Consider the following 22,154-nt stretch of genomic DNA (forward strand, 5'->3'; position numbering starts at 1 on the left):
TGATTGGTATGGTTGTTTGTAGCACCTGTCGAACTATGTTCTTCTCTGACTCTCGCAATGACATACTTGCAATTCCATTGGAAGTTACTCGTTCCTTCGCCAACACTTGTTCTACTTCGTCTTGTTCCTTTTCCGTACCAGAGTTTGAATACATCTCCTTCTTTGTTTGTGCTCTTGTGATTGCTAAAACTGCAGCCTCTTGTTCCTCCACGTCCAGCATATTAATACCCTTTTGATTCGCGTAGTTGGTGTCTTCATGGTCACCTGGTCCACACCATTTGCACAATAATTGTATGTTGTCTTTCTTGTTATGGCAGTCTCTCGCAAAGTGTCCCCATTCACTACATTGTCAGCATTGTATGATAGGACGTCCTCTGGAGTCGGTATTTGGTTTCGCCCTCGTTGATTTCCATAACCACTTGGCGATACATTTTGTGATTTCGATGGGTTGGACTCTCCCTGTGTGAAGAGTACTTGTGTACTTCTCGTCTTCAAATTGTATGGGCACTCCTTGATTGAATGCCCCAGCACTTGGCAAATTTCACAAAACATATTTCTAGGACAATTACCTTTCCTGTGCCCCTCCCTTTTGCACTGAATACACCATAGTTCATTACCTTCATTGCTGGTTCCTTTCTCAACCTTCAATTCTTTCATCATTCTCAACATATCCTGTCGAAGGGCTCGTACGGTTTTGGATTCTTCGTCACTACTACCTTCGGTGCTCTCATCATCATCAGTCTTCCTCTTCTCTTGGGAGGAGGTTTTATTTTCACTCTCGATGTCCATCGCTCGATTGTATGCATCGGCGTATGAGGACGGAGGCACTACTTTCATCTTCTTGCGCAGTGAGGGTATCAATCCCTTCATGAACCACCTCTTCTTTAACCCGTCAACTGGTTGGTTTTCCATCTTGTTCAACAGTTCTTTGAGCCTACTGTCGTAAGCGCGTACACTCTCATTTTTCCCTTGCTTAGTATTATAGATTTCGGCCACGATCTCATTATCATCCCTCAAGAGTTTGAATTCCTCTTGGAACACCCTCTTTAGATCACTCCATCTCGTCTTGTGCTTGGCGTCAAGGTCTGTGTACCAGTCAATGGCGATCCCCCGAAGGGTGGCGGGAAATGCCTTCAGCCAGTAGTCCTTATCATCTTGGCCTTTTGCCTCCCAAATGGTTATGCATGTTTTGCAATGTCGTACCGGGTCCTCTGACCCGTCTCCCATGAACTTCGGCAGTTTCTGCTTCTCCTGTGTGTTCAACATTATTTCCACTCAGAAGGTATGTGTGTATTCACCTTGTGTGCCAGACTTGGGTGGATTGTTTCGACCGCTACGTTCCGGTGCTTTCCCTGCACTCTCGGCCACGCAGGCGTCCTCTACACGTCCACCTTCAACGTCCCCAACACTTCAAGTACTTCCATGTGTGTCCGACCTGAGTGAACTGTTCCGACCGCTACGTCCCGTTGCTTTCCTTGCACTCTCAGACACGCGCGCGTCCTCTACACATCCACCTCCAACCTCCCAACACTCCGAGTACTTCTAGGCTTCAACTCGTCTCTGTGCTCCCTCCGGCCGAGGGTCAGCATATCACCTAATCGCTTGGTCTTGACCACCCTGTGGCCTCTTCTCACCTTTGATGGGATCTACAGACATGAATCACTCAAGGCTGACCCGATTTCTTTTAAGGCAACGGTGCCAAAACGTTTACCACTACAACTGGTAAATTAAATACAAGAAATAATAATGTACATGACAATGCATACCAAACACGGTAGTAAAATATATCTTTATTCGCACATTCAATTATTATAGAGAAGGGACCAAACATGGTCGGCCAAGGATTACAATAGATCCGACAATACCATGCCCCTTCCTTGGCAGTACACGACATATTTAAAGGACCCGACGGTTGCCGAGAGGTACACAACCGTCAACCACCCGAGACTGACAACCCACTCAATACAATTAATTAATACGTTGTCGGATAACAAATATTATCAAACATAACAACAGGCAATTTATGTCGACAACAATCATACAAGCGACTCCAAGGTTTCTACTGCAAACTTGTGACTTTGTGATGGATATGAGCTCGTTTGGCTTGATGTTTGCTGGTAATCCAAGGGGGACCTTACGCAAAGTAAAACAATCCTTAAGGAGACTCAACAAATTTAGACTTCAAAGAAGTATAGCGAATGATTTAGCAACGATAAGTGTTTTTCAAACATTTTCTCAATGAAGTATGTTGAATGTAAATGCGTGAAGGGATTGAGAGGCTCTAATCTAAATCTAAAGAACTCAAAAGACAACAAAGGGTCAAGTGAAATTGACCACAATTTGTTTCGCCAACTTTAGACAACTACGCAAAGGGAGGTGCAATCTTCAAGGGTTGTGCAAAAGATATTCATATCACCAACAAACACCATCAAGATGAACAATGTTCATTCAATGACCTGTTGTGACCTTTTCTCACATCACCCAATTGCAAATGGAGACCCCCTCATTTTCGCTAACCTGATCATTTGCTTTAGGCCTCTTGGCAATGTGGTTGTAACTTTCCTAATTTCAAGTGTCGAAGGGTAATGCATATAAACTAAGTCTCTCCAAGTTTGGAACGTCATCAATTTTAGGGTTTTGTTTTGCCGGTCCTAAAAGAAATGGCTTGTGTTGAAAAGAGAATCTTTCAAAGGGTTTACCAGTGAAATTTGAGCATTTTCTGAGAACTTTCTATTTTTAGAATATCTATTTTTAGAAAGTTTCACTATGGCCCTATTTGACCTAATTTTGTAAAAAAAATCTTTCAAAGGGCCTACCAATGAATTTGAGCATTTTTAGAGAACTTTCTATTTTTAGAAAGTCTATTTCTAGAAAGTTTCACTGTGGCCCCATTTGACCTAATTTTGAGTATAGACAAACTTTCTATTTTAGCAATTTCTATTTTTAGAAACATAAGCTTGTTGACTGTAAGTGGATCAGATATCCAGATTCAAGTCCAGGAGAATGAGGATGAAATGTAGAGCATAAAAATGTCGGTGCAAAAGGAAAATCCTCCTCTACCACAAAAATGGAAATTCTCAATGAAGAAGCAATTTGGCAAAAAAAAAAATCCTCCTCCAGGCCAAAAATGCACCCAAGAGAGGAAATTCTCGATGAAGGAATTTGGCGAAAATTGAAAATACTCCCCCAGGCCAAAAGTGCACCCACAAGTGGAAATTCTCAGCAAAGGAGTCGAAAATTGGAAATCCACCTACAGACAAAAAAATGCACCCAAGAGTGTAAATTCTCGGCAAAAGAGGAATTTGGCGAAAATTAAAAATCCTTCTTAAGGCCAAAAGTGCGCCCAAGAGTGGAAAATCCACCATGACGAGGAATTTTTCGCTAGGAAAAAATCCTCCTTGGTAGAAGTGCCCCCAAGGAAGATATGAAGCATGGAACCATAAATAATTAATATTTTAATGCTTCTTTAATGATTTTAGGGGTGTGGGGTCCACACATGGGGAAAATTTAATTAATTTTTTAAATAAAATTAATTAATTTTTTGAAATTAATTAGCCCCAAGTGAAACTAATTTTTTCCATTTTTATCAACCAATAAGATGAAATGTGTAAAGCATGAAGAATATACACATAGCACATTAGCATGGAGCATACATGTGAATACATGTAGCAGATAAAGTATGAAACATACACATGAATCCATAGCATACATGTAACACATGAAGTAGACACATAAAACACTCAAGGCATAAAGAACGCATGTAGCATGAAGCAGCATACATGTAAAGCATGAAGCAATATATATGTATGTAAGTAATTCACAAATCATAAGCAAGTATCATATGTATGAATAAATGAATCACACCTGAAAATACGTTAAGGCAAAATATCATACACATGAGGTGAGCACGCTTAACATACATTAGACACTCAACAATTAAAAGCACACCCATAAAGAAATGCACCATTGGTCTACTGGAAACTTAAGAGAATGAAATAGGTTTGTGCCACAAGTTGGCAGGAACATGCTCTGATACCATTTGTAATGTCCCTTTTTTGGGATCACCTTACACTTCGCCCTAAATTCATAAATCTAGAATGAAAATAGGGCAAAACATAGTTAGAGATATAATCTTCATTCTATTCTTTTGAAATCCACAATGACTTTAGACAACAATGTAAATATAACTCATGCAATACATCCAATCCTAGGTTTGGGATATATACATATATATATATATACAACCAATATCAACAATTACATGGAGACTCAACCATAACGAGGGTTGGAAGATATGATGAGGTGTCCCAAGTATCCTCTACCCTAGGCCCAACAGCAAGAGCTTATCCTTTGTGGGCTCATGTGGTCCTTAACCGATGGTCCTTAACCATCATCATGAGGTGGCGTACCTAGTGAGGCCTTTACACCGTTCCCCTCCATCATATCAACCTCTCATCTCTTATGATTGATTCACTTCAACAATAAGGTGCCTTTGACCGTCAATTAGTCATCATCCTAATACCTTGACGATTTTACTTCTTGTATTTGTGAGCCATGGTGGGGAAGAGGGGAGAAATTGTGGAGAGTGCCCTAGAAACCATCTCTTCCTAGACCCAAAGACTATACCCTTTCTACTCCTTTGGCCTCTATGGGCTCATCTTGTCCCACTTCGAGGTGGCGTATCTAGAAGAGTGTCCATACACCGTACCCCTCTCACAATACTTTCACACTTGCCTCACCATACTTAGAATTGTAAAATATTTATTGTAAGATCACTTTCTAATTCTGATCTAATTTTCTGAATTATTTGGTCTGCTGATTGGTTTAGAAATTTGCTTGCAATTGGTTCTATTTTGGATTTTTAAGTGTAGGAGTGATGTCTTGCTGGGCAATTTATGCTAGTAAATGGAACTCGAATCCAAAACTTGAATCCAAATTAATAATGATAAAGGAAATTGATAAATTGCTAGTAAATGGAACTCGAATCCAAAACTTGAATCCAAATCAATTTCCTTTATCATTATTAATTTGGATTCAAGTTTTGGATTCGAGTTTCATTTACTAGCATAAATTGCCCAGCGAGACATCACTCCTACTTTAACACTTAAAAATCCAAAATAGAACCAATTGCAAGCAAATTTCTAAACCAGTCAGCAGACCAAATAATTCAGAAAATTAGATCAGAACTAGAAAGGGATCTTACATTCATGCTCACTATAATATTAATCATTGATTAACTTTCTTAACAGCATTCTGTTGTATTATAATTTATCCAGTGAATGTTATCAATATTGATAGTAATTTAATGTTATCAGCTTGTTTCCAATACCATAACAGCTTGTATTAACAGCGTTGGCTTTAGATTACTATATTAAGTCGATACCATTAAGTTAATACTATCATTATGTATCATCAGAATTGAGTTGTGCTAATATTATTATATTGTATTAAATATTAATTGCATTAACAGTATTTACTGTATTAACAATATTAGATTATGTTAGCAGTGTTAATATTAACAAGGTCAGATTTATTATTACTATTAGTGTTAATTATATTGTTAATACCAAGCTGAATTAACAGTCCCATATATTCATACTTTACCAGTATGTATAGCTGCTGTATTCCCTCCCATACTATCTCCTCCTATTTCGTGGTGAGTCAGTGTGCTGTCCTTGCCTTTCTCTTATCACCCTCCCATGTGAGAGTATGCTGTGCTACGTAGGAGAGGGAGGGTCAATGGTATTTAAGACCTTTGAATGGTTATGACCTCTCCCAAAGACCCGTTTCTTAATACGTGCCTCACCAAGTTCATGGATCACGTCTATTCCTAAAATGCAGATCAGTGCTTCCAAAGCATTGATTATGCTAACTAGTAAATTATTAATAATAATAAACACTGATCGATGTGGGGAAGGGATGAATAATCTAATAATAAAGTTTAATAAATTGAGGATATTTACTCACATACCCTAATAATAAATATGAATAATAATAATAATGGACATTAATAAGCATGGAAATAATAAGCATTAATAATTAATGATATTAATAATAAATATGAATAATCAATTATATTAGTAATAAACAAGGGTGTTAATAAAACAAGGATATTAATAATCAAGGATATTAATTAATGAATTATGGATAAACTTATTGAATGTAATAAAATAAACTTTTGATCAAATGGGAATAATTGAAGCAATGAATACTATAAATGAATATATTACGAGGGACATCACAAAGAAGCAGAAGGCAGTGACACATCAGTCATCACCTAATAGTTCTCCAAGTGTAGAAGTGGTGGACCTATTTACAGGAGAAAAGATATCTCGATCCAGGAATGAAAGCCAAATGGAGATTGAGTCTAGTGTACCAAACAAGCAAAGTGGAAATGCTTCCATGGAACATTTCCGCCAAGAAAACATTGAACAGGAATCCCGTTAGGATGAAGATCTGAATACCATGGACTTCTTGACCAACAGAAGACGACAACAAAAGTGGGAGGCTTGGGGAATCCCAATTTTCCCTTTTCCAGCAGAAATTTCCTTGAGGATGAAACTTTGCTAGGACAACAAGAACAGATGGAAATACATAGTCAGTCGTCAAAAGTACCAATGTGGCTAAAAGACCGAATGAGAAAAGATGTAGAAGAAGATGGTGATCCAATGGCATAATTGGAAGAACTCCTCAGCCGGATAAACAATTCAGAAGGAAAAAAGGCAGCCAAGAAGTTCTCTCGATGGACAAGAGGAGGATCAAGATCGAGAATTCTACATGTTGCAATTCCCAAAATAGACAAGACGAGAGATGAAATCACTCCATAGGAGCATGATGTGACGGAGATTGATTTAGAACCTACTTCAAGAGCCCAATCCATTGAGGATTTTGATGACTCTAATCAAGCATTAAAAGATCAAATCAGGAAATTCGAAGGAAAATATAAGAAATTGAAGACTGACCATAAAGCCTTAGGTGGATATGTGCGCCCCGATGAAACATTTGTTCCACCCACTGCCCTTCCAAGTGAATTAGTTGAATGTCTTGAAAGAATGAAGATAATTGCTCAAGAAACTAAAGATTGGTTGAACAAAATTCACAAAGAGGCGGATATATTCATTGAGGGCTTAATGCAGATGTATAGCAGGATTCTGGCCATCCTTAGTTGAATCCAAAATATTGGTCATGCTTGGGAAGACACTCATATCTTCTAGGCAAGACTATCCAACGCCTAGGAGCATTGATGGAGATTCCTTGAGACACTTTGATGGAAGGAGAGGTAATCAGAGAAAATGAAGTATATGACTTCTCTAGATGGTATTACATGTTGATATTAGGAAAAGAAGCCTTCGAGAAGTCAAATGAAGAATCAGCCTGACTAAGGAGGATACTCAAAGAAATTTGGATGGAGATCCTCTCCTCAATGGAGGAATTGTTTGAGCAAGAAATAGGAGACAAGGAAATGACCACAAATAATTTGAAGAGTAAGGTCAAGGAATACGTTTTCAAGGACATAAGTTCTTTCTCAGGGAGTAGCCTGGATGACATTTCCATATTCATCAATTTCATGAACAAGATTCAAGAACTCAAGCCAGCATGGGAAAAGACTCTCAATCAGTATTGAAAAGGATACCACAGTCATGGAGTACAAACATGAGACTACTCCAAGTGTCTCTATAGATGAACTTAAGATAGAGATGTCTCGGCTCATTGAATTTGCCAACAAAGAGAGAGATAAGGGACACTTGCTTCTAAATAATGAATTGTTTGATGCTTAGTTCACACTCAGTTATTGGCTCTTTACTCAAGTTCTTTTTGCATAAAAGGTGGACATTTACTTTGAAACCCTAATTAGGGTTTGCTCTCATTGCCTTTTGAAGGCCTATATAAAGGGATTTACCCCCTCATTTGTAATAAGGAAAGATATTATGAAATTGTTGCTGACTGCCACGATAATAATAATTCATTCATTGATTCTTTGGTGAATATTTGTATTGCCTTGAAGTTGCATGGTTTCCTATCCTTCAAAATATAATAGAATTTGTTTCTTTCGAAGTTGTTTAGTGAATGAAAGATCTGATAGTGTTGATTAGTGGTGAAATCCTTTTGCTCATACCTTTGATGAATCGATGATTTCTTTTCATTGTGAAAGGTTAGTCCGAGCTTGTTTTTGTGGATGTTTAACTTCTATCCTTAGATAAATATTGTTCGATCTAATGATAATTATTCAAGGTATGAAAATCATAAGCACAACCTTTGAAGATTACACCCACATTGTCTAGTTGTTTCTTTTGGCGAACCTAAGTGTGGTTTGATTTCACCCAATCATTCATCGTCTCTTGACTTCTTAGGAGTCAAATAGAGTTCCTAACCCAATCCTTTTTTTATTTTTTGGAATTTTGTGATCCAAAATCCCAAAAAGAGAACCTTCATTGCTATATCTATTGTATCATACATTCCTGGAGAGTGCATCATTCCAAATCCTCATTGTGATTGAAGAATAACAAAAGCATAAGTCCCCCTTCGATTACTAGCATACATCAACCAAACGAGCTATATCCATCATAAAGTCGCAAGTTCGCGTAGGAACCTTGGAATCACTTTTATGAACTTTTGTAATCTTAGCATAGAAGGCGATTTTTCTCAAGAGAGGATAAAGTGTCTTTCGCATTTTTATTCTGTGTTGGTGTGATCATAAAACACCCATCAACATGACTAAAGTTAAACATACACATAAAAGGACTCAGCCAAACCTTACACTACAAATAGAAATCATCTATTTGCAAAAGGTATGAGCAATGATTTCACCATGAAACAATATTATCTATCTCATTCATATAATTGCTTGAAAACAAATCTAACTACTTGAGGAAGAGGAACAATGCAAACTTTCAAAATAACACAAGTAATCACCAAAACCAATGAGTTACTTCTTATTATCCTAATAGCTTATGGCAACAATCTCATACAAATTCACCCTCCTTTACAAATGAAGGGGCGAACCCCATTATAGGCCCCACAAAATGAAAATGGACAGCCAAGATTACATTGAAACCAAGGACTAAGATCTCTCCATGCAAAACCCTAATTAGGGTTTTACCCAAAATACCCTAGGTGGCGCCAAGTAGTGAGCTTGGCAATAAATAAGGCATCACAGCCACTATGCATTAAATAACCCATCACTCCAAACAAGGCGCCCACTATCCATCATGTAGCCCATCACTCCAAATAAGGCGCCCACTATGCATTAAGTAGCCTTTCACTCCAAATAAGGTGCCCACTATATGCATTAAGTAGCCCACCACTCCATGTATTTAAAAGGTCATCGCCCAAAATAGGGCATCCACTATTTCTCTCTCTGACGGCAAATACTATGAATCTGGTTATGACGGCCTTGAGCTCCCCTACAAAGACACTTGGTGCAATTTCAAACTTATACACCAAAATGGTTATGTCCATTTCACATTTGGAGAAAATCTTCACCCATCTCGACATTGCCTCTTGAGTCTAGCGCATGATGCTTGAGAATAGGGAAACATTCTCCAAATGGTCCCCTGAGAAGGATTCCACGAAGAACAAATCATACAGCCTACTTCTCAAACTATCCACTGTCAGCTCCTCGTCACCTAGTCTCTTTGCAAACAATGTCTCGACAATATTGATGATTCCTTCCTGAATTTTCTTGACTATCCTCCTCAATCAAGCTGACTCATTTGATCTTTCAAAAAATTCCTTCCCGACATACACTACACAATACCACTGAAGGAAATCATATGCTTCATTTTCTCTAATGACTTCTCCATCTATTAATGCTTGCCTGGGGACTTCCATCAATACTTCCCATGTCTTCCCAAGCCTGGACCACATTCTCCAATCTGCCAAGGACAGCCAGGATTCTCCAATATATCTGATCTAAGTCCTCAATGAACTTACATGCTGCAGGGAAAATGTCCTCGACCCATTTCTTAGTGCCTTAGGCTATTTTTCTCATCTCTTCAAGCTTATCAACTGATTCCCTTGGAAGAGTTGTGGGAGGAACAAAAGTCTAGTCTTCCTTCCTAAATGGACGCATTAAGCGATGCAAATACCCACATAGAGCTTTGTTCACACTTTTCAATTTTTTATTTTTCTCTTCCATTTCCTTCATCTTTTCCTTCAGTGCCTGAGAGGAATCATCAAATTTCTCAATCACTTGTGCCTTAGCAGCACATCCCAAATCAACTGTTGTTGCATCATAATCCTCTGGGGTGATTTCACTTCTGGCCCTCTCAACCCTTGGCACTGCCACATGTAGAGTCCTAGATCTTGATTCATTTCTGGTTGGTTACCTTTGAGAATTTCTTTGCCGCCTTATTTTGCACTAGCTTGTTTATCTGGCTTAGAAATTCTTCAATTTCAAGTGTAGGACCAATTTCTTCCTCTGGCTACTTCCTCATTCTTTCTTTCAGCCAATCTAGAGCGATCGATTGTTGATCATGTGTTTCTAACTGCTCTTGTTCCTAAGTCTTCAATTGTTGTTACTCAGAAACAATTCTGGATATGTTGTTTTGTATCCTAAGGAAGTTCTTGTTGCTCATTTCTTTGTTGAGCAGGCCTTCAGGAAGCATTGGCACTAAGTAAATCCTATGCCTATGAAGTGTCTTGGCCCTCTTCCTGTGACTGGTTTCTCGTGTTGAGTTCCACTACTTCCTCTATGAAGATGCCAATTTCCTGCACACTTGATGAGTTACCAGGCAACTGCACCTCTTCTAATCTTTGCTTCTTCTATTGTGGCTCTTCTCTTTGGACTTCCTTCCTTTTCTTTGGCTGTGAATCTCGGGCAATGCTTTTCTCTTTTCCACGTTTTGCCCTTCCCTATGGAATTGTCTCTTTTCTAGCTTGAGCTCCTGAGGACCCCTTAGTGCCTTCATCTTGTGATTCCAAGTCTCCTATCAAATTATAAGTCAAGTGGTGGTTCTTTTCTTTTAGCTTGTTGATGTGACACTCAACCCATAGTCTTGTAAATTTGTAACTGGTCAGCTTAAAGGATATCTAGATCGACAATTTTTGGCTCTAACTAATGAGGTGTTTGGATTGGCTTATCTTTTCCTTCTCATAATCAAGCTAAACATTGTCCACATCCTCTTCTACCTGATCTGGCACTTTGATGATTTCGTATATCCTTATCATCCTAAGAGGTAATCTAGAAAACATTCTTTTCTTGACCTCGTAATCATCCTTGGTGTTAGCCCAGTAATCTTCCAACTGTATCTTGTGTTTGTGCATTACACCAGCCACCATTCTTATCTTGTCATATGGATCAAAATCTCATCTTGCAATGTGGGCTATGAGGTGGTAGAATTGCAGTTCTTCCGCTAACTTCTCTGTTGCTGCTAATTATGGCCATAATTCATCATAATCTCCCATCAAGATTGGGAACTCGAGTCCACCTTTCTTCTTCTTTTTCTGAATCTTATCATAGGCAGTCAGTTGTCTTGTTACCTCAAGTCGTACCATCTTATCCGTTGGGTATCTTGGAAACCCTAGACCCTGATGTAGGTGAATCTTGGGAACTAGATAAAACATGCCCCATACTTTTTATCAATTTCCTCACCTCTTGGGACAACCTCATTTGAACACCTCCCTGTAAGGACCGGACAATGTGCATGGTGAAGGCGTCATTTGCTTTCTTGAAGTAAGTGTTGTACAGGTGCAACTTAGGATAGCATTCATGGACTTTGAACTATCCTGGACCGCATCCCATGGGTCCTTTGCTTGACAATCCGCTGAATTTGGCCATTCTTGCCAGCATATGAACAATTTATGAGCTCATGTAGAAGGACTGGAAATGCATCAGATTCTTCAATTGTTCATCTAGGTTGTTGCTAATTATCCTCGCCCAATCCACCATCGTTATTGCATCCATTACTTCCTCAATGAAGTAAAACATCCATGGCTCGAAGATGAATGCCTATGGACATCCCATGATCCGACTCATCATCAGCACGAGATCGCTATACTCTCCTTGAATTCCATACTGGTGAGTTGCTTGGGCATTTTGGAATGACGAGCCTTTGGCTTTCGCATCCATTTTTTGTTGATGATACCAACGCATCCATCTATTCTAGAGTCATAAAGCATGGTCGTCCTTTCCTTTGTCTTGAACACCATGGATTGAAACGTGGGGATTCCAAAGGCTTCAACAATTGACTCAGTTGTGAGATTTGCCAAGAGTTTACCATCAGAAGCCACAATTGCTCTTCTCTCGGAGTTGTAGTGTTTTGCACATTTGATGATCAGCTCCGAGCACTGGATGTAAGGAGGGAAATCGACTACTGCCACAATTCCACTTCTAGCTATCTTCTTGGTGACACCTGACAAAGGATGTCCATCATGACCAAATATTCTTTTCATGAATTCTTCCAACTTGAACGTCCCCAAGTTGGTGTCACTGACTTCTCTCCACTTTGAAATGATCATTGACTCGGGGAGAAACCTTTATGTTCATTTTTTATCTACGTTTTCTTGGAAGTGCTCGCACCTTGCTTGACTCTGCCATTTAATTTCCTGCAAAATAAAATAACTAACATTAAATTCATGCTTAAGGACATTTTAAAATCCACCAAGGGAAGAATTCCATGTTGCATATTCCAGACTCGAAATATATAAAACCTTCAAAGATTAGAATTCTTGAATGAAGAAAAACCATGCCTTAGTCACTTTTAACGCCTTGCTCTTGCTTAAATTCTCCAAAATGCATTGTGAAGAATGAAATGTCATGTCTTGTTCAAATAGGAAATTTGCCCATCAAATTGCCAATTTGGCATTGGGATAAATTTAGTAACTGCACTAATTCTTTCCCAAACACATTTTGTGTTTCCATTGTGAGGGGGAGATGACTTGTTGTTCTGGTGGACCCCGCTTGTCATACTTGGCTTCAAAAATAGAAATTTCCATTATGTCTTGAGTTACGCCTTATTAATGAAGAATATTCCATTTTAAACTTGTTCTTCATGTTTCTCTCTATCCCGGGCACATATTAGATAGGAAAGAGGATTTTTGGAGTGTTGGCACCAGTTCCATTTTTGGTGGAAGACAACTTCTTGCTAGGGCACATATGAGATGACCTAAAGGATTTTCATGCCTTTGCCAATTTCCATTATTTCTCTCCTTCCTAGACACTTGAGCATATTTGAGGTGACCTGAAGAAATTTTCAAACACTTAGTAAATTTTACCATTTCCAAGACTTGGGCACATTTGGGAAGGTAGGAAGGAATTTGTCAGCACTTAGCCAAATTTTGTCATTTCTTCCCTTCCTGGAGTGTAATATCCCTACGTAAATATTAATATTTCTTACCTTATTAATTTATTTCTTATACAACCAATTTCTATTTTCTATCTTATATTTAATCAATGTCTAATATTAAATAAATTAATTTAATTTAATGTCTAAAAGTAAATATTAATTTAATAAATTAATTTAATGTCTAAATATTTAATAAATTAATTTAATGACTAAATATTAATCTATGATCAATAATACCCTTAACCCCAAAGCATGATCGATTAAATACTCAGCCATAATGTATCGGCTGTCATACTTGAAAAGGCACATAAAATATACTAATTGCAATATTAAGGAGGAAAAATAATGAAAGGAGAGAGGCTGCGGTTACAGGGCAGCGATCATTATTTCTTTTACTAAAAACAACGATTAATTAAGAATGAGGCAACCGTCAGCTGCAAGGGGCACCACTAATTGGAGGAGATGTGGCAACGGGAAAAGACATGACCCTCCACAACCAAGTGAAGGAGGGGGAAGAGGGTATTTAATACTGAATGGTAGTCTAAGGGAAAGGATCATCAAAAAATAGAAAAGAGAAAAAGCTGAGGCAGCGGATGTCAGCGATTTACATCTGGCTGCCAAAGCTATGCTGATAATAATTGTTATACTGTTAATGTTTCTTTCTAAGAGTATTCTGCTGTAACTTCTGTTATCTGAAATATAATTAAAATATATATATCTGTGTGTGTGTGTGTGTGTGTGTGTGTGTGTGTGTGTGTGTGTCTTGATCAGAAAAATAATAATATTAGATTCTAAAATCAAAAAGAACTCTTAAATAAACATTAAAGAGAATATGTATATACTATTCATCCTTGCTACTACTGTCAGTATTTATGAAGATGGGATTGAATTGTTTCCAAGAGGGGTAGTCTAAATCCAGCCAATAGGATGATTCCCAAGATAGGGTAAGGGCTTGAATCCGTAAACTTGGAGGGAGCCTATTGAGTTTGGTATCTAAGCGCTTGGCAACATAGTCATCTCCTTCCTTAAAACTGTAGTAGTAACAAGGATTGAGCTTTGCATTAAGAATTATGGATGATAAAATTAATTATCTAGTATGGTGGATTGACAATTTATTCATTACTAATTGATAAATCATTTAAAACTATGGAATATCACTGATTTGATTTATGTTCAGGAAGGAGACAAGAATAGAGTTGTCTCCTAATCAATTTAGTTTAAGTCATAAGTATAATGAAATAAATGAATTACTATATAACAAGCCTAGACTTAGTAGGGGACATTACATGGAGATGAGCACATTTGGAGCTTGGGGGAGGAACTTCAAAACACATAAACATTTTTCATGCCCCCCTAAGGCATGGGTGCATTCTGGACCTGGAGAAGGAATTTCTTTACACTTAGCCATTTTTCATGATTTCCAAGTCTCCATGCATGCCTAGGCGTATTCTTGGCTTGGAGGAGGAATTTGGAACAAAAAGAATAATCCTCCTTGCCTTGGGATTTGTGCCCAAGGAGGCATCCTTGGCGCACTTGAAGTGGGAAGGAGGATTTTTGGATTGAAGGAACAATCCTCCTCTCCTTGGGACTTGCGCCCATGCAAAGGTTCTTGGTGCACTAGAGATGGGATGAAGGAATTCTTTAATGCCTTGGACAAATTTTGAATTTCCATGACCTGAGCACATTTGGAAGCTAGCAAAGGATTTCAGGACAATTCCTCCCTACCTTGGGATTTTCACCCAAGGAGAGATCTCTAGCGCATTTGAGGACTAGAGAAGGATTTTGGAATAAGAGGAAAATTCCTCCTCTCCATTGGATTTGCATCCAAGGAGCCAGTCTGGGCACATCTGGAGCCTAGAGAAGGATAATTCCTCCTTGTCTTGGGATTTGCCCCCAAGAATAGATTTTGTCGTGCTCAATGCTTCCAAGGAGGATTTCCAGACAGCTAAAATTTGATCACCTACTTGCTCATTTGCTTTTCTGGATTTAGAACTAAATTCTCAAGATCTTCCTACAATCAGTGCTTTGCCTATTGCCAAGGATAGACCTTCTAAAAATAGACTTACTAAAGATAGTAAGTTCTTCCAAACACAAAATTAGGGCAAACAAGGACACAATGAAACTTACTAAAAATAGTAGGTTCTCGAAAAACGCTCAAGTTTCACTAGTAGGCCCTTTGAAGGATTCTCTTTTCTATACTTAGCCAAAATTTCACTATGCTCAAGGTTATTAACTTCTTTTCTAAGTCTAGGATAGAAACCCTAATAATAGACAATGATTGCTTCCAAACTTTGCCAAACTTTACCAAAACACTTCCAAATTTTGCCAAAATTTACCACAATGCTTGGGGACTTGAGGGAATTGTGGAAATTGCTGCTAAGTTATTAAAAAACCCACAACCAAAAGACCAAGTGGACAAAAATGTAGGGGATCCCCATTTGGAATGGGGTGATGTGTGATTAGGTCACAACACTTAGGAAACCAAATGTTGGAAAGCCAATATTTAAATTGTTTTCTCAAGAATAATAATGAGATCTTTATGGGGGTTTTTTAATTTAGTTTCTATCTATAGCATATTCCATTTTGTAACAATCACAAAAATCTGAAGATGTGCTGTCTCTTCTCTAAACATATTTTATGTCAGTAGTAGTAGTAGTAAATAGAATAACCTCAATGCCTTATAATTGGATGTTGTATAGCTACTGAATAAATATGGGACTTGCTGCAAGAACCAGGCTGCCATTAATTTAAGCCCTATACTTGACTGCTGAAGTTATATAGCTGCGAGAGAACCTTCCTCTTGCATTGGTGATTTATTTTCATATCCTCAAGGTGGCTAGCTCCTCCGTAACTGTTCATCCAGCATGGCAAGCATAACATGTGCATTTGTCTTCCTTTCTCATGGCGTCAGTGAAGTTCACTACTTGGATTGTTGTCGGTGGCTTATCTATCTTCTTTCGTTCATAATTGTCTCTTCATCTACCGTTTTTCACGAGTTATTGCGGGTGTGTGACCGTTTCTTTGGTGTGGATGTCTTTTGGTATTTCCACGACAGCTATTGGTATCGACCTCTCCAAAAAGATAAGGCGTTCGGTTCATAATTGCATATATGTTCTTCTTGATGCATGTTCTGTTCTTCTTCGGCAACATATGTATTTCTGAATCGTGCAGGTTGTGGCATAGTTATTTGTGTGCTTCATCATATAGTCACATGTAATACTTTTCAGTATTTTTGCTAAGTCCAAATTTTGAGATTTTCGGCATTCATTGTTTTATGGAGAACAATTGATGTGTAATTTTATGTTTTGATGACTATATCATTAGTTATCATTCTATCAAGGAGTTGTATCTGATAAGAAAGTGATTCAGACTTTGTGATAGTCAATTGAAGCTTTCAATATATGTATTGGTCATTTGAAGTTTTCAATAAAGGTATTAGTTTTGTGGGTTGGGGTTCTCACCCTCGAGTGGAGGGTTTTCCCAGGATAAGGTTTTGTGTTGTTGTGCTCTTGTTTTAGTATCTGTTCTCAGTTCTATTTCTTTTATTCTGGTTCATACATAACATGGTATCAGAGAAGGTCTAAGGAATCGATCCAAAACCAAGAGTATTAAGTTTTTTATATCTCTTTTAGTTGTTTGTTTAAGCCTTTCACAATGGTGAATGGGTTGAAAGTAGAAGACAGACTAGATGGTTCTTCAAATTTCTCTTCCTAGAAATTTAGAATTCTGATTACTCTTGAAGAGAATGATCTTCTTTACTATGTCAATTCAGATGTAGCAGAACCTTCTGTTGATGCCGAGAAAGTTCAATGGAGAAAGAACAGGACCATGGCAAATAAAATTCTGATTGATTATGTTAAGGATCATTTGGTTCCTAGTATTTTTGGGTTCAGCCAAAGAAATATTTCAGACTCTGAAGGACCTATTCGAATTCAACAACACCAATAGAGCTCTAGCCCTGAGACGTCAACTGCTGCATCTTAAAATGGATAAAGAAGAATCACTTGTTTCATACTTCATGAAAATTACAGAGTTGAAGGATCAGCTCAGTGCAATTGGAGAATCTTTTGCTGGTAAAGACTTGGTGATGTTAGCCATGAATGGACTTCCCATCTCTTGGGAATCTTTCATTCAAGGTATTAGTGGAAGAAATGATCTACCCAAGTTTGATCGGTTGGAGCTGATTGTATTCAAGAGGAATGCAGATTGGAGGTGAGATGTATTGGGCATAATCATCAGGATATGGAAAATCAAGTCCTTGTTACTCATTCTTCTATGGAAAAAGGCAAAAGAAGAAAGAGGGATAGAGACAGAGAATCAAATCCTATTTCAGAACCGAAAAAGGACTTATCCCACATTCAATGTTATAGGTGTGACAAATATGGTTGCATTGCTCGAGATTGCAAATTCAGGTCTTCTCATCTAGCTTCTTCTACAGAAATCAACATAGGGACACCTTAGGAGGAGCCAAGGTCTAATGTAAATTCAGAAGGTTTCTTATTTTAAAATGAGAATATGAGATTTCAGCTTCAGAGGAAGTCTGACATTTCAGGAGCTTCATTGTCTTGAAGATTTTGTTAATGAGTTCTTTTCTGTGAGAGAAGTTCAAGGTGAAATCCCTCGTTAATGAGTTCTTCTCTGCGAGAGAAGTTCGAGGTGAAATCCCCTATTCCACCCTCTGGGAGTAGCCATGGTGGAAGTCATGTGTGTGACTCTATGACTTTATTTTCTGTTTTCTGATTCACCCTCTACAAGTAGCCATGGTGAATATTGTTATGCTGAGATAACATTTTTTATTTGAGAAAATTTGTGATGAGTTTTTGTTGACATCTCCTGGGTTGCAGTTATGTGTACTTGTCATGTGATGACATATTGAAGATCTCTCTCTTGCTAAGAGGGAGTGTTGAAGTTATATAGCTATGAGAGAGCCTTCCTCTTGCATTGGTGATTTATTTTCATATCCTCAGTGTGGCTAGCTCCTCCGTAACTGTTCATCCAGCATGGCAAGCATAACATGTGCATTTGTCTTCCTTTCTCATGCCGTCGGTGAAGTTCACTACTTGGATTGTTGTCGGTGGCTTATCTGTCTTCTTCCGTTCATACTTGTCTCTTCATCTACCGTTTTTCATGAGTTATTGCAGGTGTGTGACCGTTTCTTTGGTGTGGATGTCTTTTGGTATTTCCGCGACAGCTATTGGTATCAACGTCTCCAAAAAGATAAGGCATTCGGTTCAGAATTGCATATATGTTCTTCTTGATGCATGTTTTGTTCTTCTTCGGCAACATATGTATTTCTGAATCGTGCAGGTTGTGGCATAGTTATTTGTGTGCTTCATCATATAGTCACGTGTAATACTTTTCACTATTTTTGCTAAGTCCAAATTCTGAGATTTTCGGCATTCATTTTTTTATGGAGAACAATTGATGTGTAATTTTATGTTTTGAGAGGAGTATATCATTAGTTATCATTATGTCAAGGAGTTGTATCTGATAAGAAAGCGATTCAGACTTTGTGATAGTCAATTGAAGCTTTCAATATATGTATTGGTCATTTGAAGTTTTCAATAAAGGTATTACTTTTGCGGGCTGGGTTTTTCACCCTCAAGTGGAGGGTTTTCCCAAGATAAGGTTTTGTGTTGTTGTGCTCTTGTTTTAGTATCTGTTCTCTGTTCTATTACTTTTATTCTGGTTCATACATAGCATTGACTGTGTTAGATAATTCTCATTTTCTAACTGGCCTTCTATATATATTCACTTAAGCCAATCACTTTACATATATTTTAGGCAAACATGGTTATCAAAGACCATGTAAACTATTTTCAGCAAAGTTGCATGGACATGGATACTGATACAAATACGGGTACGGCATCAGATACAGATACAGCCATTTTTAACACCCCTAGTATGGATACGACATTCATAACCAACACATACATATATATTTAACACAATTTTCTAAGTTATTAGAGGACATTTTCATTACTTTAAAAGAAACATAGACACATAATTGCTACATAAATAATTAAAGTTGATTTAACAATTTACAATATACAAAAAATAATACAAACCAGTGCCTATAAGTAAATTTACAACAATGTCATTTAAATTCAAATTAAGATAAGATAACTTAAATATTAATTAACAAAGAAAAGTATCTAAATATATTTAAAGTTTAAAATTTAAATATAAAGAACACAATAACAATCTAAACTTTAAAGATAAATTTCACAATAAATTAAAATAAAAATTGCATGGATGAAGTTTTTTAAATTAAGTTTAGGAAGGTTCATGTCAAACGTTTTAAAAATCAAATCACAAAGTATCCAACATGCAAGACATATCCATATCAGATATGGCAGTATGCGTGCCCAGGGAGGGGCATGGGTGAGGGGCATGGGTGTATCCAGCTACTGACTAGGCTGCTCTTGAGTGTTGATGACATCCTATTCCAGATTATTTTTATCCCAGCTACTATGCAAAGTATTTACCAATTCTGTAGCAAAACCATTCCATTGAGCAAATTTCTAAATTTGCGTCTTTGTTAATCAAGCAATTAGATTTTGTTTCCTAAAAGGTGACAAACAAGAAAAGCAAACAATAAGCAGTCTATTTCAAAAAGTTTTCATCACCAAAAGTAGCTTCTTAGATCTATTTAAACATCTTCCAAGGGCTACAGTAAAACTCAATGCAACAATGATGATAACTTGAGAAGAAATAGACTTTGATATTAACAAACATGAAATATTCAGACTCTAACACTTCTGCTGATGATGTAAATAAGACTTACCTGTTCCAATACGGACATTGCGTAGAGATAAGAACACACCAAGTGGAGAACCAACTGCAAAAAAGGTGTCAACCTGTACAGGAGCAAACACTGAATCAATGTGCAATTACAAAAGGATAGTAACCAGCTTTTGTGTCAGTGGAATAGACTTAGCTGTATAGGAACATCATTTCCCAAGCCAATCTGGCAGCTAATATGAAATTAGAGATAGAAATTGTACACACTATTCAAAAAATACAACATAAAACATATAACACTGTACAACATTGGTCACCTTAAAGACAAGTTTTGTGTATTTGATAGTAGGAGTGTAATTTCTCCCTGATTCCACTCCTTTTATACTATTGTTTTCTCTGTCTTTTTTTAATGTCCTACAATTTAACTTGTCTTCTCCCTGCAAATAACAAATAGTATCTTTATAAGAGCTATTAAATGGTGTGATATTTCCAAAAGTCCTAAGGTAAGAAACTGACCACCGTGGAATCATCAACAACCTCACTATTTTCCAGAGAATATAATAATGGTCTGTCATCTATTACAGTTATGACAGAAGTCTCATTTACTTTGTGCTTCCCATCAAGTTCCATGATCTTTGCTTGCAGAGACAAGACCTGTACAAGAATAAAACATAGAAACCAAACCTAACACCATAAGAAAGTACTATGTATCAGATTTCAGAAAGGAAGTCACACAATGTTGAGGTTTAGAATACATTTGTGCTAATGCAAATTAAGAATGATAGATAACTGGCTTCACCTATGCAGAAAGACCACTTTGACAAATCAAATCTAAATATCATACACTAAGAATAATTTGAAGGGGCAATTTATTCCATCTTCTATTCAAAACAAACTTTTTTTACAACTGATGACAGGAAACCAGAATGTAGATTGAACCTTGTTATTGAGGGAATCGTTTTAAAAAGTTTAAGATTATAAGTTGAAAATAAATCAGATGTACATGAGAAGTAAGAAAGTGGCAAGGTGACCTCAGATCAAGTCCAACAACAAGACTCTATTTCACAACTTCTGAAAATTAATTAATATAAAAGTCATCATTGATCGGCACAATTTTTTTAGGAATGTATGGAACATGTCAATATTATGAAAGAGCTAAATTATGAGACATATTTCCAATTTTACATTTGAACAAGAAACACTTTCCTTAATCCACAAACACATCACTGAGAAGAATTCGCAGAAGTGAAAAATGTAGTGGTGCTACAATTCAAATTTGCCTGAGAAACCTATGCGACCCACATCTTTTCATTAGATCAACTGCTCTGAGAAAGATTTACAAGGAAAAAGGGTGATGAAAAAAGTTATCAATCTGATAAAAAATTATTTATAGACTTCAAACTCATGTTAATATAGCTTATCTTTAAATCATAAAATTGACAAAACCATTATACATATTCTGTCACTGTAATAAAGGAGCAATACAAGGCACATCAAAGGACTTAATCTGCAACCCAATTAGGTTGTGTTGACGTAAAGGTGTAATTCTTTCTTATTGTTACACAATTAAAGGGAGTTCACTTTCACACTCATTGCTTGGACTCTAAAGAGTAAATAAAACTAATGAAATGGTCTAGTAGAAAATGTATAAAAGGATTTCTAGGAGGTTTTCTACGTTCCTAACTACCAGTTTATTTCTTAACATAAGAGAACATATAAATTGAGTATTACCATTCATGGCACCAATACCCATCTTTCGGTTTATGGATGGAATCTAGTTGCCAATACAACTGTTTTCACTTACTATCAATCCTTTTGTTTAACTAAGCCATTCGGTGTAAGGACATTCTTATAATTAACTGTTCCCTTTAGCCTTGGCCAGCAATTATTTGCAAGCCACCATTCAATTTTTCTCCTTTCATGACTCAACCATGATTGGTTATACCTCCAACCACTGGACCTGTGACCCTAAAGGTATTTGTCAATCGTTGAATTTATTCCCAGAATTCCTACAAAGATTTTATTCACAAAAATCCTAACAGGAGTTCAATTTCACCAAGGATTTCATGAATTCAACCCAGGGATTCCAAGGTTAATTACCAACATGCATGGTTGGAGACTATT

General features: G+C 37.3%; 1 protein-coding gene across 9 annotated transcripts in view; it reads right to left on the bottom strand.

Moving 5' to 3' along the window:
- The window catches only part of LOC131072233 (phospholipase SGR2), a 269,214-nt gene that overhangs the window by 50,783 nt on the left and 196,277 nt on the right, over positions 1-22,154 (bottom strand). For 6 of the 9 annotated variants that reach the window (XM_058008349.2, XM_058008348.2, XM_058008350.2 and 3 more), the window contains 3 exons: positions 20,547-20,684; positions 20,348-20,467; positions 20,074-20,146 (listed from right to left, as the gene is read on the bottom strand). In XM_058008349.2, coding sequence (XP_057864332.2) covers positions 20,074-20,146; positions 20,348-20,467; positions 20,547-20,684 — 331 coding nt within the window. The remainder of the gene's footprint in view (positions 1-20,073; positions 20,147-20,347; positions 20,468-20,546; positions 20,685-22,154) is intronic. The other 3 variants (XM_058008351.2, XM_058008347.2, XM_058008353.2) reach the window with 3 other exon arrangements.

The sequence above is a fragment of the Cryptomeria japonica genome, chromosome 6 (assembly GCF_030272615.1).
Source record: "Cryptomeria japonica chromosome 6, Sugi_1.0, whole genome shotgun sequence".
NCBI lineage: Eukaryota > Viridiplantae > Streptophyta > Pinopsida > Cupressales > Cupressaceae > Cryptomeria > Cryptomeria japonica.